Raw genomic sequence first — 14,698 nt, 5'->3', positions numbered from 1 at the left:
AAAGTGCCCGTATTGCTTCGTTGTGTTTCCGTTTCGAGTCGACCTCCCCCCGCGGTGTCAAAAAGCAGCAACAAACAGCGCCGCATCCTGCTGCAAGTTCACGAAAAGTGCTTCTGAAACTGGCAGCGGATGCAACCTTTTGGACTATGTGTTTGTGTTTTGGGGGCACGCTTTGACCCCTGATCGAAAAGACGCAAGACGCACGATGCTCCGAGCGTTTGCAGCAAGCGGGGAAACAACTGGTCCAGGCGTTTTCAACGGCCAGACGGATCCCGCTGCCGGCAGAGGGCAAGAAAATACAGTCCTTTCTTTTGGAAAGGGATTCCTTCTCCTCTGAATCCTATCTGATCACTGACTTGGATGATAGGTCGAAAAGCCCGCCAAATCGTGAGACAAGCCACCCTATGCAGGACGGCAGACGCACAGGAGAACTGCCCTTTGATCCACGAAACATAACGCAGTCTGCAGTGCAGATGCCACAGTTGCATCGCTGATGGATAACAAGCCACAGGAATCATGCGGAGGCACATCAACATGGAAATGCGCCGGATTGGTGCAATGTTTCCTCGAGGCAACCACCGTCGCAATCAAGCCAACACGAAGAAGCAATCACCATGGCTACTTTTTTAGGAGAAAAAGATACAGCAACCCCACGGCAGCTCGCAGCTTTATTGTCTTGGTGGCCTCTTAGTAGGCCATGATATATATCTTACCTAGGACAAGCCTAGGTGAGGGGCAGACACGGCAGACCCAAAAGCAGCAGTCGTCACATTTTCATATCCAACGCCCATATCCCGTGTCATAATACACCTCTGCTATTGGAACACAGGACCCGGTTTCGAGTACAGAGCGAGGAAACTCGACGTCGGGAAGTGCCATGCCCTCCCTCCCGCCACCTCCGCGCCCCGCGGGAAGGGGGAAAACGAGACAAACGGTGCCGACAAGCTGTGCTACCGCAAAACCCCACGCATGAACAAGTGCTTAGCTGCCCTTGTTTGAGGAAGAGGGGCGGGGAATTTGATATGGGCCGCAACGGTATCACAAACAGTCGCAACGTCCCTCGTTTGCCGGTCCCTGATCACGTCGTCAGCATCTCTCCCTTTTTTGGAGTATTGAGCGGTGAAGAATCAAAGAATTTTCATCAGAGAAGAAAAGGCGAGAAAAAGCAACATGACCCCATTCCGATGACAGGCCAGGACTTCCAGGCCTGCCTGGCTGGTGGTATTTTCGTGTCCCTGTCCGCAGTGCGGGGGACTGCAGATGTGAGAGGGTCCGAATTGGGAAGGATACCCCTGGCTAAGCCTATTCGAGACGTTGCATTGGTTTACGCGATGAACCTGCTTGGTCAGCAGCAGCATGAGGCCATCGCGAGTTGACCTTTTTGGTATGCCGAAGAATCCGGGAGTTGGAGTGACGATGATGATTTTCTGTCATTCAACTTCAGTTGATCTTCTCTATAAAAGTGCCGGCTATTGATAGCGTCAAATTTGGTGTGAAACGGCCACTTATGCCGGCGCCGTGAAGAGGCTTGGCTGGTGAAAGGTCCAAGCACCGTTGCGATCCACCGCGTCCACGTGGGGTCAAGGTTGAGAGCTTTGTGAAAGAAAATAAAAAGAGCCGCCGTTTTTTGAAGTTTGACAAGTGGCAGTTGGGTGATGAGATGTGAGACTCACACATACAGACCATCTCTATCGGAGTTTCGCCGATCGAAGCCCAACGTCAATTCAAGATCCAGTCAATCAATCAATTGCTGTGGAATGCAGGCGGGAGCTAGTGTAATTAAGAGATTGGCTGGCTGGGTTGTTCCATGCTCCTATCTTATCGTTGCCTGCCGGCTAACGGTTCCCACTGAAAATTGCGATAAGGCTTATCGGCGCAACGCGATCCCAGAAACATCAAGCACCGATTCAACTCTTTCATCATCAAGCTTTCCAGCTCCAAACATTCTGTATACACCATATCGCGTACCACATGCTATAGGCCCTTGCAATGGCCGACTCCTCATTGCTCAGCGACCTGTGCACCATCTGCCACGCAGAACCTCCGAAATATACCTGCCCGCGATGCAAAGCCCAGACCTGCTCTCTCGCCTGCAGCAAGAAACACAAGACTCGCGCCAGCTGCGATGGCATCCGCAATCCACGAGAATACATGCCAATCCACGAACTGCGCACACCTAGGGGTATTGATCACGACTTCAACTTCCTCTCATCCATCGAGCGCGAACGTTTGCGTGCCGAGCAAGACATCGTCGAGGTCCGCCGGCTGATGGACGCCAAAGAACTACACCCACCAACCCCAGCAGAAGAACAAAAGCTTTTTCGCAAAGTATGGGACGGTGACAGGTTAAGCTTTGAGCCTGTAGAGAACAATACCCAGCACAATGCCATCGTGGCCCAACTGCGCCGTCGGCTGAGAAACCTCGACATTGAGGTGGTGTACATGCCCAAGGGGATGAGCCGGCAGCGGGAGAATAAAACGTCGTGGAATAAGAGGACCAATGCGATAAACTTCCAGGTCGAGTGGTTGATTTATGATTCTTCGTCGCAGCAGAAGCCATTGAAGGTGCTGTATAAGGCGCTGGAGAATATACCGCTTTATTCGGCGTTGACCAATACCGTTATTTGGCATAACGGGCAGCTGGATCGTCTTGTGCGCGAGGCAGATCCGGAATATGATGAGAGGAACCCGTTGAAGAAGCCGAAGGCGGAATACATCCCCGTTACGATTCAAGGCCAGTCTACACCAGCGTGGTCATCAGCACCATACTGCTTCCAGAACCCGCTGGACTCAACCTGGTTTTCGTTCTCGTCGGCACCATCTGTTGAGTCGACACCAGAAGAACAATACCATAAATACAGCTTTTACCTAAAGAAAGCCACGAAAGAGGCGCCCAACAGCAGGACTTTGATCCCGCTCTCCCCGGACAGCAATTTGAAAGATGCGCTGTCCGGAAGAACAGTAGTTGAATTCCCTACCATTGTCGCCATTCAACCCGGCTGCCCCCTCCCACCGTTACACAAAATAGGGGACTGGACGCCCCGTCCCCCACCGCCACCACCAGCACCCAAGTCTGTGAACGAAAAGAAAAGAACGCTTGAGAAGGGTCCTAGGTGGAGAGGTGGTCGAGGCGGCGGGAGAGGTGGGAAGAGGGTTAAGTTTGAGAAGGGGCAGGATACGAGGGGTGTTGAGGAGGAAGAAAGTAGCTCGGACGAGGAGGGGCAGATTGATGAGGATGAGGGTGTGGAGATGGAGGATAGGGGGCAAGGGATCAAGATTGATAAGGATGAGAATGGGGTTTTGAAGGTAGATTTGGGGACGGGGGGGATGGTGAATATGGATGATGTGGCGAGGGCGATGGCGATGGATCAGGAGAGGTGGGAGGAGGAGAAGGAGAAGGAGAGGAAGACGGTGAAGTTGCCGGGTGGGGGGTGTTTGGTTGATTACGGGAGTGATGAGGATTGATCGGGATGTGGAATTGCTGTGATGTTGGGTGAGAAGATGACATTTAGAAAGACATTAACAGGCACATATGTGACAGTGGCTGGCTGCATTGATTGTGTGCTTTGTTGTTCAAGAGAGTGCTGGCATGGAATCCATAAAGGGCATTCTCGTCTTCCACTTGTTAGGTGCCCTACAAACTACTTGACAGCAACACAATGGAATCCGACAGGGGACTCTATGCTTGAGACTGCAGGTCGAAAAGAGAATATTCTTGATTATTGGTTGGTGTTTGATGGACATGATGATATAACCAAAAGACAGGCTACATCTAGATTTTGAAGAGGGTGGCAAGAAAACGGCGAGGTTTGCTGTAAATTATTGGATTACGGCCTCTCACACCATGCTCTGGAATGGAGTTTCTACACCTAGCAAAAGGTCGTAGGTGATGTTGAGTGTGTAAAGTGCGAAGTTGTCCGTAGGTGTTATTTCGCGAGAGAGTATGATGGGTGTCTAGTTGGTGAACCAAGGTACTTTCAGGATGGAAGCAGATGACGAATAAAGGCTCTGCATTGATAGGAGTCGGTGGCTGAGGTTGTGCGGTGATGATATGTTCATGATGGCTATTACTATCTTTAACGAAGGGGTAGTAACTACTTATGACCAACATTTCAACGAGGTGGACAACCCATTGCGGTGCCTCGACAGTTGCTGAAAACCGACGACAGTAAGACATAGTTGCTTGAGGCAAATTCCGCTGTGTACGATGCAGTCAGCATTTAGCCGTGCTGACCAACAGTCAGGACTTGCTCCTCGCTTGATGGCTTTTCTAGTAATGGTACGAAGGGTATATATACCCCCCCTTTTGTGCCGACTGACATCCTGATGACTGGCAGGTTTTCATCCCGGCGGTGCAATTGGCTGTTGCGACGGTCAGGATTGCCTACTGTGTCTGGCGTTCTTGGGTTGAAAATTCTCTGGGGATTGGGATACATTTTTGTGAGTCGGTGGGTTCGAATTCAGAATCTAGCTTAATGAGCTGGGTTTTTGGAGATGGTTGGGAATGCGTCTTAGGTTGGTGAGGTTGGGGGTTATAATGTGGTTGTCTGATATGGATAGGAAGGCGTCGGAAAGTAGGTTTGGGTATCCAGGAGGACGCTTGAGGTATTTTGGATGAAGTTTATGGTTTGTTAGAGTATAAAGTACTAGTTGGGAATGCCCTCCAGCCGATGTATTGAGTGTTGATATCAACGCGAGGACTGTACGCCAGGGGTGCCAGGTGAAAGTCAAAGGCAGTAACGTTTCCAGCCCCGTTGAATGAGGTTACGGTCTTATGGCTAAATCGATACAACCTTTACGTTTGATTACTTTTGAGATGGGAGGCACCGTGGTCAAATTCACAGCTTACTCTGCTGCCAAAACACAGTAGACTACTTTGAGAGACATTAAGCACATCACCTAGCGCCGACATGTGGACTTTACAGATCCATATCAAATCACGACCAAGTGATGGTAACGAGTCGTGTTGTGAGATCAGTCGGCCTTGGCGCATTGTAGCTGTCTGTGTGTAATTATCACGATGCGCTTTGCACCCACACATGGGTGGAGTTTTACACATGAGGCAGTCACGACTTTACTAATAAGCTTGCTCCGTACACCAACAAAAAACACCAGGGTATTATTATCTTTGCTTCCAAACAGAACGACAAAGAGCCTCCCTCCATTCCATTCCATTCCATCATCATGCAGCCGTCCTCTCCTGCGCTCAGGCGCCCTTCTCATGCTCCTTGACAAGGTACTCATCCAGCTTGTCCCACTGGCCCTTAACCTTGTACGCTGACGTCCAGTAGTTACCCTTCTCATCCTTCCCAAACACAAAGAAACCATCGACAGGCTTGATGGGACCGTGGTTCTCCTGGACGTATGAAGGCCGGCATGGTACACCTGGCTTCTGCACCTTGCGAGCAGGAGCAAAGTCGAGGTTGAACAAGCCCGCCTTGGACCAGTTGGAGAAGCCAATCTGGGCCATGCCGCCGTCGCCAAAGATGACAATTGGGAGACCAGGCCCTTCACGCACCATGGCGTAGTAGGCCTCGTGCTGAGCCCGGGTGCCTTGTTCGTTGATGGCCCGCCGCACTTGTCTCGCGAGCCAACTGAGGGGCTTGGTGTTGACGTCACCAGCAGTGACGAGAACGTTGCCCCAACCGAAAGCATTGCCGACATAGGGACTCTTTGATGCCTCAGGGATCAGGTCACCTTCGAATGCCTTACGGAGCGACATGGCAATGGATCCAGCCACTGTCCTGTTGGGGTCCATGTCCTGGGGCCCGACGACTGACTTCATCGTCCAGGCAGTGAGGATGTCGCCTTCAGTCAGGAAGACCTTAGATGGGTCCTCGCCCTTTTTGGTTGCTTCAGCCCGGAGCTCCTCGATTGCTTTCTCCATCTGCGTCTTCCAATACGATTGCGGAATGCACACCATGCGGTTTTCCTTGGCCCGTGCCAACATATCGAAGCCATATCCGAGACCCCATTTGAGCATACCGCCAATTCCAACCTTCTTGTCCATCAACAGATGGGACTCTGTTGGCTTTCGGGTTCCTTTAGCCAAAGCCTCGAACGGGTCGCTGTCCAAACCGCAGGGCGTGGGAATCTCGTGCTCCTTGCCCCAGAGCATGTTGCTCCAGCCCTCGACGACATATTGCATACCCAACGCATCGAAGGCAACATGCTGCCATTGGAGAACGGCAATGGTTTTGTCGGTGAAAGAGTTGACACGCAGACCTAGGACGGGCATGTCAGAAGTGAGATAATCGCTGATGCCGCCGGGCCTGTGACCAGGCTCGAAAGCCAAATCAGCGAGGTCGTCAGGGTCCGCGACAACCGCCGGCCTAGTGGACGGTTGCGGGATTCGCGAGGCAGCTGGGTGCTGGGCGGCGGGGACTCCGTGATCGACATGGGCGTAGTTGATGATGGGACGGTCAGCTGAGAAGACAGTAGGGATATGCCACTCGATCGCTCCGGTTGTTGGGTTCTTCCGGAGACGTCCTCCAAGTCTCTGCCAGCCTTCCTTCTTCACAAGACCCTCGAGGGCTTGCTTCAACTTTTCTGGCTCCAACACATCGTCGAACACAAGAGATACGGCCATGTTGTTGCCCTGCACCAGCGGGCCGCTCTCGAAGAAATGGAGCGGCACCACCCGGTCGGTATCGACCGTTGGGACGGGTGGCTTCCCACTACCGAATAGTTTGTTCATCTTTGTCAGCGGATCGAAAGAAATGAGCGACTGCCGTTGCTGAGAGCGGGCCAGAATCGAAATCGTCAGAGAAATAGGGGGAATAGGCAGAGGATATCGCCTCAGAAAGAAAACACAGAGTCGCAGCCTTCAATCTCGTCAACGTCTTTGTTTCTTTTTATCAGCTTCTCTTGCAACGCAACGACACGGGGGAATCGTGCGAGTAAATCATCGTCTTTGGCCACGACGAAACCACAATTTCGGCCTCTCGGGGCCCTCGGTCCACGAATCATTGCCCTGCGGTCCATCGTGTGGCCTCGCTTCTGGGAATGATAGCCCCTTTGGAGTTTGGGGGTGCCTGGCATCTCGTCCCCCAGACAAGGGCTCTGCAGATGTGATTTTGCTTCTGCCGATGCCGTTAACCGTTTTCGGTAGCCGCTACGAATTTGCTGCAGCCAACATCACGCTACGGCGTGGGAAAAGGGGTGTTTTCGTTGCTTTCGTGGATTCCTGGGACGGTTGCCCCTTTCCCCCGGCTGATGATCTCTGGCAATTCATCGTTTCCTGTCAACCACTGCCAGCAAAATGGCAACACGGGGAACCCGGCCGCCTGGCCCGGTCCCTACCGCATGCCTGCCGAGCCGAAACTAACGTGACGGCGCCGTCGCCCGTCGCACGGATTATGGGTCCCGTACTCGGGTCCCACTCTCAGACGTTCGGTGCCAAACCGTGGGATTGGGAGTGGGATATGAGGGAAACTCAGGGAAATCGCCAATTGCGATTCGTTTCAAACCTCTGCTTCTTTCCAGTAGTGCGGAACTATCAATCCACTTCCTGCATGCCAAATCACCTTGTGTTCAACCAGCAATAGCACTTCAAGACCATGATCCTGGAGCTACACTACCGAGGAATCGAGAAGCGACGGAAGGCACAACCGAATTTGCTTTTTCTAAAACTCTTCTCAGCAAGGGTCCTTGTCGCCCTCGTGCCACCCAGGTGAAGATGGCCTTGTCCGAGCTAGATTTGCAACAAAACTGGGCTCATGCCCATCTTGGGACTGGAATCTGGAGTTGATCCTTGTGGACTATGTTTATGACGGTTATTATACGGCCAAACCACCATCGAATTCTGACGGCACAGAGTCTTGACGACACGATTTGATATCAAGATAGTGACAGAAAGGAAAGGCAGACGACACAGAAAAGATGGATCCCAGTCTCCTCCCAGAACCGACCCAGGATATTGGGCAGTTGGGCGCCCCGTACAATGACCTTCAAATCGGCACAATGGTCGCCTTTGGGATAACATACTTCATGGCGACATTCTTCCTGGCTTGCCGATATTTCCAGGCCATCAAGATAGTAAAGAATGTCGAGATCGATTTGAGTAGGTTGCTCTGGTTGTCGTCTTGCGTTCATCACTGACCTGGTTTTTTTTCTGCACAGTCATCTTGACACTATGTTATGGCCTTGCACTAGCCTACTTCATCACCATGGTTAACCTGATGGACTATGGGTGGGCGCGACACATGACGGAGATCTTTGCGTCCAACTGGATGAACCTACTCGAGTTCAACAACAAGCTGCTCCCCAACACGCTTATCTATCTCATCACACCGGCTGTGACCAAGATGGCCATGTTGACTGTCTTGTTCAAGATCAATCCTTCGGTCACATACCGTATCTGCGTTGTGGTTATTGGAGTATGCATTTTTGCCTACACTTTAGTGCTGACTTACCTGACCGGAGGGCCCTGCACGCCGCTCAAGGGTGACGAGACGATCAAGTGCTTGATGAACGTTGCCATTTCGCAGTCAGTGTTGAACATTGCGTCTGACATTGCCGTCATCTTGCTTCCCATTCCCACCATTATCAGCTTGCAGCTGAGCTTCAAGCAGAAGTTATCTGTAGGAGGTATTTTGGCTCTGGGCTCTGCGTATGTTTTTGCTCCTCTCACTGCCTCATTACCTCCGCATCAAACTGATCGTTGTCCCCCACAGTGTCGTCATCTGCTCCATTGCGCGCCTGCCCTATTCCATCTCCCTCGGGTCATCAGATGATCTCTCCTGGGAAGAAGGCATTCTCGGCATCTGGTCCATCGTGGAGGTCAACATCGGCATCGTCTGCGGCTGCGCCATGAGACTCAAGAAGCTCGTCACGGCCTACCTGCCCAGAATGGGCTGGAACAGCTCGCAAAAGAAGTCGACGCCATACGGCAGCTCATGGGGTGGCACCACTGCTACGGGGTCAAAGGGTGGAAACAAGACTTTTGACGAGGCAAACGGTTTGAAGGGGGATTACCAATTACACAGCGTGCAGAAGGGTGGTCTGGAAGCCGGGAGCACGGATACGATTCTGAAATAAGGCATCACCGAAGGAAGGGTGTTGATGAGGAGTCGAGGGCACATATATGAACACAAGGGACAACAACAACAAGAACAGGACCGAAGGACAAGGAAAAACAAACGTGTCGACGGGATGGGACAGATATGGAGGGTAAAATTGGGGTAGGAGCGTTTGTTATTTTTTTTGCCTTGCTTGGGTATGCGTTTTTGGGGTTTGGGGGTAGGCCCTGATTAAAAGAAGAGCATGTTTCTTTTGTGTAATAATAGTATATATATGGCCACCGACTTGGAAAGTTTAGAGAGGCAACAACGATTAAGTAAATTTAAAACAAATGAGCTTGCCTCTATTGTGACGAATGCTCACTGGGAAGGACATAAGCGCAGCCTAGGGACACTCGTTTGTTGGTGAAGTCCCCAATGTCAGTCTGCTTACATATTGGTCGACTAAGAATACGGCTGGCCGGACCATCCACTACAAACAATAATGTATTCTTCCTCAGCAAAGTTCTAATTATCTCGGGCGGTGATAGACTCATGAGTTTTATGTCTTATTCAGAGCTTAGCTCATCGTGAGCTCGTCCCCACTCTTTTCGCCCTCTGTCGCTTTTCAACCGATTACTAACGTGCTGTCAGCGGTGCGCTAAGCCTCTTTGGGCCAAACTGACCCCGCCACCAGCTCTTTTCCGGCAGCTTCATCGATCTGACAGCAACGATGATGAGAGAAAGCGGGATGGGAAGATTCAAGAGAGTTCTTGAGATAGCGGGTTGTTCATCAGTTATAAATCATTAGTCCACTTTGTCTTTTTTCTTGTAATCCCAGTGATTTCACCATCCGCTCACAGATCTATAAGAAGCTGTTACCTTGAGATAATTTCAGATGAAGACTTTTTCTTGGATATCTTCACTCACGGTTGTGCTCGTCAGTGTGCTTTTTGCTTACTTTTATACCACCAACCCAGCCTTTGAGCTTGAGCACATCAAAAACATTGACATCCCTGCCTCGTTGGACATCCTCAGAGACAACATCAAGAACTACTTGAACCTCACCTCTGCCACACCCTCATCAGACATATCCTCACCACCACCCACCACCACCACCACCGTCATCACACCAGCCCAGCTAGCAACAATGTCCCGCATCACCCTCCCCCGCCGCATCCTCAAAACCCTCCTCGCAAAGCAGCAGTCCGAAGGCGCAGGCGCCACAGTCCGCCGCTCCATCGGCACCCCCTCCCTCCGCTCCCTCAACCCCTTCCTCATGCTCGACCACTTCTCCGTCTCCCCCGGCGCCGGCTTCCCAGACCATCCCCACCGCGGCCAAGAAACAATAACCTACCTCCTCACCGGCGGCATGGACCACGAAGACTTCGCCGGCAACCGCGGCACCCTCAACCCGGGCGACCTCCAGTTCATGACCGCCGGCAAAGGCATCATGCACGCCGAGATGCCCCGCCAAAACCCCGACGGTTCCCCCAACATCGGCCTGCAGCTCTGGGTTGACCTCCCCAAGGAACTAAAATACTGTGAGCCACGGTATCGGGATCTCAAAGCGGAGGAGATACCCACCGTCATCACCGAAGACGGCAAAGTCAAGATCAAGGTTATTTCCGGCAAGTCGTACGGTGTCGAGTCCCTCAAAGATCTAGCGTACACACCCGTGGTGTTCTATGACGTGGAGGTCCAACCGGGGGGGAAGATCGAGCAGGAGGTTCCCCAGGGGTGGCAAGGGTTCGCTTATATTCTCGAGGGGGCAGACGTCACTTTCAGTGACGGGCAGCAAGAAGAGAAGAAAGTCTCACAGTGGCACAACGTCGTTTTTGGCAACGGAAAAGAGGAGGATGGGGTTGTTGCACGGGTGGAGGAGACCGAAACAAAACCGGGGAGGTTCGTCCTGGTTGCCGGGCAGATGATGGATCAGCCTGTTGTGCAGTATGGTCCTTTTGTGCTCAACAGCCAGGAGGAGGTCTACCAGGCGTTTGTCGACTACCAGAGCCACACCAACGGGTTCGAGAGGGCAAAGGGGTGGAGGAGTGAGATTGGGAAGAGTATGGTTCATTAGTGGGGGAAGAATGAGTTAAAGGAGAGGGGTTGTTAAGCAGGTGTAGATAGTCTTTTGTTTGAAGCGTGTACATATTTGTTTATGGGTTCTGGCTTGAAGTAGCATGTGTGAATATGGTGATCTTCCCGCAGTTGAGATACGTAACTTGAGAGCATACCCCCAGGTGCCCAAGTAAGAACGATCACGGTCGACTCAAATGTCATGCTTCCTGTTAGTTCTAGTTGTGCTGCGGCATGAGTAGAAGACGTCATTTGAGAGAATTTCCCTGCTCGTAGACCACACTGGTGATAAGAAAATGAGAGAAACACCATATGAGAGGCGCGCTTATTGAAGCATCGACCCTACCATACACTCCGAGAGTTGAGAGACTCATGAGGGGAGAAATCACAATCACGCAGAGCAGAAAAAACAGTAAAAGCCCAGAATACCAGCCTCGACGGCTGAATATCTTCTTTAATTTTTGGGAATCCCCACGCATATCGCCGCAAACCAGGGAGGCCATTTAAACCGAGATCTCCCTGCGCCCATGCTGTCTGATTTCAGCACGCTCATAACTGAGCACATCAACCTAGAGACACACCCCTTCAAACCTCAGACGCTAATTGCATCTACCCAGTAATCCAGTCCCGATAGATGCAGCCCTAGCCTCGATGTAGGAGCCAAAGTCTGAAGCGCCCTTTCGCCCTGCCTGTTGCGAAGTATCGTAAAAAAGCAACCTTCGCTAAGTCATCATAAAAACAAAACGTTTTCCCGTCGTAGCTTCGTCCTTCCAACTCCCGTCCAGAAACAAACACCAGGCTTGAGATTCCCATGCCGCCAATGAGAAAGAAAAAGTGAAATCCCAGATCCAGGTATTGACTAGTCGTACAGAACATCGAGTCATGTCAAATTAGTGTTGGACGGGTAAGAAAAGGTCACACCCTCTACTGGGGTGCCTGTGTTTGCTGTTGTTGGGGGCGATATCCACCATTATTACCGCCCCGTCCTCCGCGGAATCCACGTCCACGACCTCCACGGCCACGGCCCCGACCGCCGCGATAACCACGGTAACCACCGTCGACGCTGCCTTGGCCAAAGGTTTCAATGTTCTTTCTCTGTTCCTCTCCACGCCACTCACGGCCGCCTGGCTTCTGAGAAGCATTCTCCCTGTCCTTCAGGTCGCTAGAGATATTGTCAAAGAACGACCGCTGCTTGTTGTAAGCGGGTTCAACCGCTTCGGTACTCTCAACAGGAGCTTCAGGCGCAACAGCCTCTAGGGCGGGAGCTTCCACAATTGGCGAGCCACCAGCGATAGCCTCACGGACAAGGTCCTGCTTGTTGAACTTGGCATTCGCAGTCGCAAAATCGTAGTCGGAATCAGGAACCTCCACCTTGGCAGCAGGGCGAGCACCTCCACGTCCACGTCCGCCTCCACCGCGAGGGGCATGACCACCACGAGCCGCATTGACCCTCATCTCGTTGACCTTCTTGGTCAAGTTGTCAACAGCAGCGCCCTGGCTGGCAATTTGAGCGTATGCATTGTTCTCCATCTGAGCCATCGCGTTGGCAACGGCTTCCTTGGCAGCCTGAGTGGCATCGCGCAATGCAGCGGGTGTAGCGCCGGCATTGTTCTGTTCGGATCTGGTGGCGGAGGGCGATGGCTGAGCAACTCTAGAGGTCAAGCCAACTGGAAGGGGGATAGCGGGCAGAATCTGCACAGGGCGATCGCTCTTGGGACCTGTGGGAATGCCCTGAGAGGAAGCCGGAGCAGTAGGCTGGGCGAGATTAGCTGCCGTGGCCTTGACTTCCTCGGCAGTGGGCTTGGAAGCGACGGGCGGAGGAGGTGCCGGACCACCCGCAGATTGCTGAGGTGGGATTATGGGCTTGGACTCCGAAGGCTGAGCATTGTGTCCTGGAGTCGGGGCCTTCTTTTCTCCAGAAGGACCGATGGGTGCGGGCTTTTGGCCTGGACCCTGGTTGCTGGGCGTCTGGTCAGCCGACTGACGACCTTGTCCAGGTGCACCGGGAGCGGCAGGGAAACCGGGAGGACCACCTGGAGCACCAGGGCCACCAGGACCACCAGGACCAGGAGGAAACTGAGGATACGGGTTCCATTGCCCGGGACCCATTGGCGGAAACTCTTGTCCCGGCGGGAACCACCCCGGCTGCGGGTAGGGCATGCCAAAAGGACCGGGACCACCTGGACCTACGGGGCCTGGACTGGGACCACCGGGGCCACCAGGAACTGGACGTCCACCCCATCCTCCCATGTGAGGAGGGAAGTAGCCATAACCAGGTGCGCCTGGAGGAGGCTGCGGCTGGTTCGGAGCGCCGTGCGGGCCTGGGTGCCCGATGGGACCGGGACCTTGTGGAGGGCCTTGAGGACCACCAGGTGGGCCAGGAGCGACGTTGCCAGGCCGAGGGCGAGCCTGAGTGATTGTGGTCAGCAGTTACTCCACATAGGGCTTGAGCTTTGCAAAGAGTGTGCGTGGCCAGATGATCAGAAGGAAGGCAACGGAAATTATCAACATGGGGTTTTTGCGCTTTTCAGACAAATATGTTTTTACATCCGAAATATTTCATCATAACAATGGCCATGGGTAGAACAGTGAAAGAGAAAGGGTAGACTCACACCAACAATGGCAGGATCGTTGGGGACAGCCGGCGGCTTGTTCTCCTTGGCGGCGGGGCCCTCCTCGATCCTGAGATCCTTGACATCCGTTCCGCGGAAGACAATGTACTCGTAGACCTGGTCAGAAGGGGGGACCTCTTCCTCGATCTTGCCCTTGCGGCCCTCAGTGCCAAACGTCCTCACATCTTTGAGCGAGACAGTCGAGTCATCCGAGTTGATGCTCGCAAGTGTGCCGACATAACGGATGTCGCTCTTGGATATGAGGGATATTCTGGATCTGTATTCGAAAGAGTTAGCAATCAGTCCAAGAAACAGCAAGAGTCGGCAACAACGAACCCGATATAATCGGACATGGTGGCTTATTAGGGCGCGAAAAAACCAAATACAACCGCCTGCTAGAATGAGGGGAAGGGCACGCGATCAATGGTGACTTTGAAAGTGCTGGTAGTGAAGCGACTTGTTTGGGGGGGGGGGGTATTAAACCATGTAAAAGAGAAAGATGAGAATGAAAACAGAATCGCTCCGCAGAGACGATTTTCCTGGTGTTATGATGGTGTCCGGCTGGAGGCGTTGTGCAGCATTGTTTTCGCCGTTGGTTAGGTTTGAGAGAAAGAGGGAGAAGAGCACCGATGCGAGAAAAACCAGCCTATGAAAACTCGGCAGCTTCAGCCTCCCGCTTTTGAGCTCTAGCGCCAAGGCCCGTGCGACCTCCGCCCCTCCCCCCACCACTTTTGGGTGCAGCTACCCCAGAGCACCGCCACTTGGAGGTGGGTTCTGGCCAGCAGTGCTTGCCAGCAGGTTGACGGTTGCCAGACACTGGGAAAGCTTGAATGCACTGCACAACACCAAACATCAAACATCACGATGATGAACCGACAAGCAGAAACAGGTGTGAGGAAAAGGAGAAAAAAACACTTACCCGTCAACACCAATACCGACAGATCTAGTGATTATATGTAACGATAAGGTGCGCTCGTATACCCGCCGGCGTTGGGGTCCAGCCTTGTT

The 14,698-nt window shown here is 52.6% G+C and overlaps 6 protein-coding genes across 6 annotated transcripts; 3 read left to right on the top strand and 3 right to left on the bottom strand.

The window, feature by feature from the left end:
- Positions 1 to 1,989: 1,989 nt before the first annotated feature.
- Positions 1,990 to 3,465, top strand: QC761_306010 (uncharacterized protein; the record flags this gene model as incomplete). Its single annotated transcript, XM_062877743.1, has 1 exon — positions 1,990 to 3,465. The coding sequence occupies one exon, from the start codon at positions 1,990 to 1,992 to the stop codon at positions 3,463 to 3,465; it is 1,476 nt and encodes a 491-aa protein (XP_062733549.1).
- Positions 3,466 to 5,206: 1,741 nt separating this feature from the next.
- On the bottom strand, positions 5,207 to 6,697 carry QC761_306000 (uncharacterized protein; the record flags this gene model as incomplete). Its single annotated transcript, XM_062877742.1, has 1 exon — positions 5,207 to 6,697. The coding sequence occupies one exon, from the start codon at positions 6,695 to 6,697 to the stop codon at positions 5,207 to 5,209; it is 1,491 nt and encodes a 496-aa protein (XP_062733548.1).
- Positions 5,311 to 9,563, top strand: QC761_305990 (uncharacterized protein). The gene is made up of 3 exons (XM_062877741.1): positions 5,311 to 8,062; positions 8,122 to 8,611; positions 8,676 to 9,563. Exons 1-3 carry the CDS (start codon positions 7,882 to 7,884, stop codon positions 9,037 to 9,039), a joined length of 1,035 nt encoding a protein of 344 aa, XP_062733547.1. The 5' UTR covers positions 5,311 to 7,881; the 3' UTR covers positions 9,040 to 9,563.
- Positions 9,564 to 9,897: 334 nt separating this feature from the next.
- On the top strand, positions 9,898 to 11,079 carry PRN1 (RNA pol II transcription cofactor; the record flags this gene model as incomplete). Its single annotated transcript, XM_062872509.1, has 1 exon — positions 9,898 to 11,079. One exon carries the CDS (start codon positions 9,898 to 9,900, stop codon positions 11,077 to 11,079), a length of 1,182 nt encoding a protein of 393 aa, XP_062733545.1.
- QC761_0054120 (uncharacterized protein) lies at positions 10,053 to 10,592 on the bottom strand (the record flags this gene model as incomplete). The annotated part of the gene is given in 3 exon segments (XM_062872510.1): positions 10,053 to 10,352; positions 10,357 to 10,533; positions 10,587 to 10,592. Coding segments are annotated over 3 exon segments (483 nt in total).
- Positions 11,080 to 12,002: 923 nt separating the features above from the next.
- On the bottom strand, positions 12,003 to 14,327 carry QC761_305970 (uncharacterized protein; the record flags this gene model as incomplete). Its single annotated transcript, XM_062877740.1, has 3 exons — positions 14,027 to 14,327; positions 13,691 to 13,967; positions 12,003 to 13,487 (listed from the first exon to the last, which is right to left on the bottom strand). The coding sequence occupies exons 1-3, from the start codon at positions 14,041 to 14,043 to the stop codon at positions 12,003 to 12,005; spliced, it is 1,779 nt and encodes a 592-aa protein (XP_062733544.1). The 5' UTR covers positions 14,044 to 14,327.
- Between the last annotated feature and the right edge of the window lie 371 nt (positions 14,328 to 14,698).

The sequence above is a fragment of the Podospora bellae-mahoneyi genome, chromosome 3 (genome assembly GCF_035222275.1).
Source record: "Podospora bellae-mahoneyi strain CBS 112042 chromosome 3, whole genome shotgun sequence".
Taxonomy (NCBI): Eukaryota; Fungi; Ascomycota; class Sordariomycetes; order Sordariales; family Podosporaceae; genus Podospora; species Podospora bellae-mahoneyi.
This window is presented reverse-complemented; position numbering and strand designations above follow the sequence as displayed.

What these genes read in the sequence shown, in the direction of transcription:
- QC761_305990 (XM_062877741.1), top strand. Translation starts at nt 7,882, where the DNA reads ATGGATCCCAGTCTCCTCCCAGAACCGACCCAGGATATTGGGCAGTTG. An exon ending in GAATGTCGAGATCGATTTGA is followed by an intron (nt 8,063 to 8,121) that starts GTAGGTTGCTCT and finishes TTTTCTGCACAG; the next exon opens with TCATCTTGACACTATGTTAT. An exon ending in ATTTTGGCTCTGGGCTCTGC is followed by an intron (nt 8,612 to 8,675) that starts GTATGTTTTTGC and finishes TGTCCCCCACAG; the next exon opens with TGTCGTCATCTGCTCCATTG.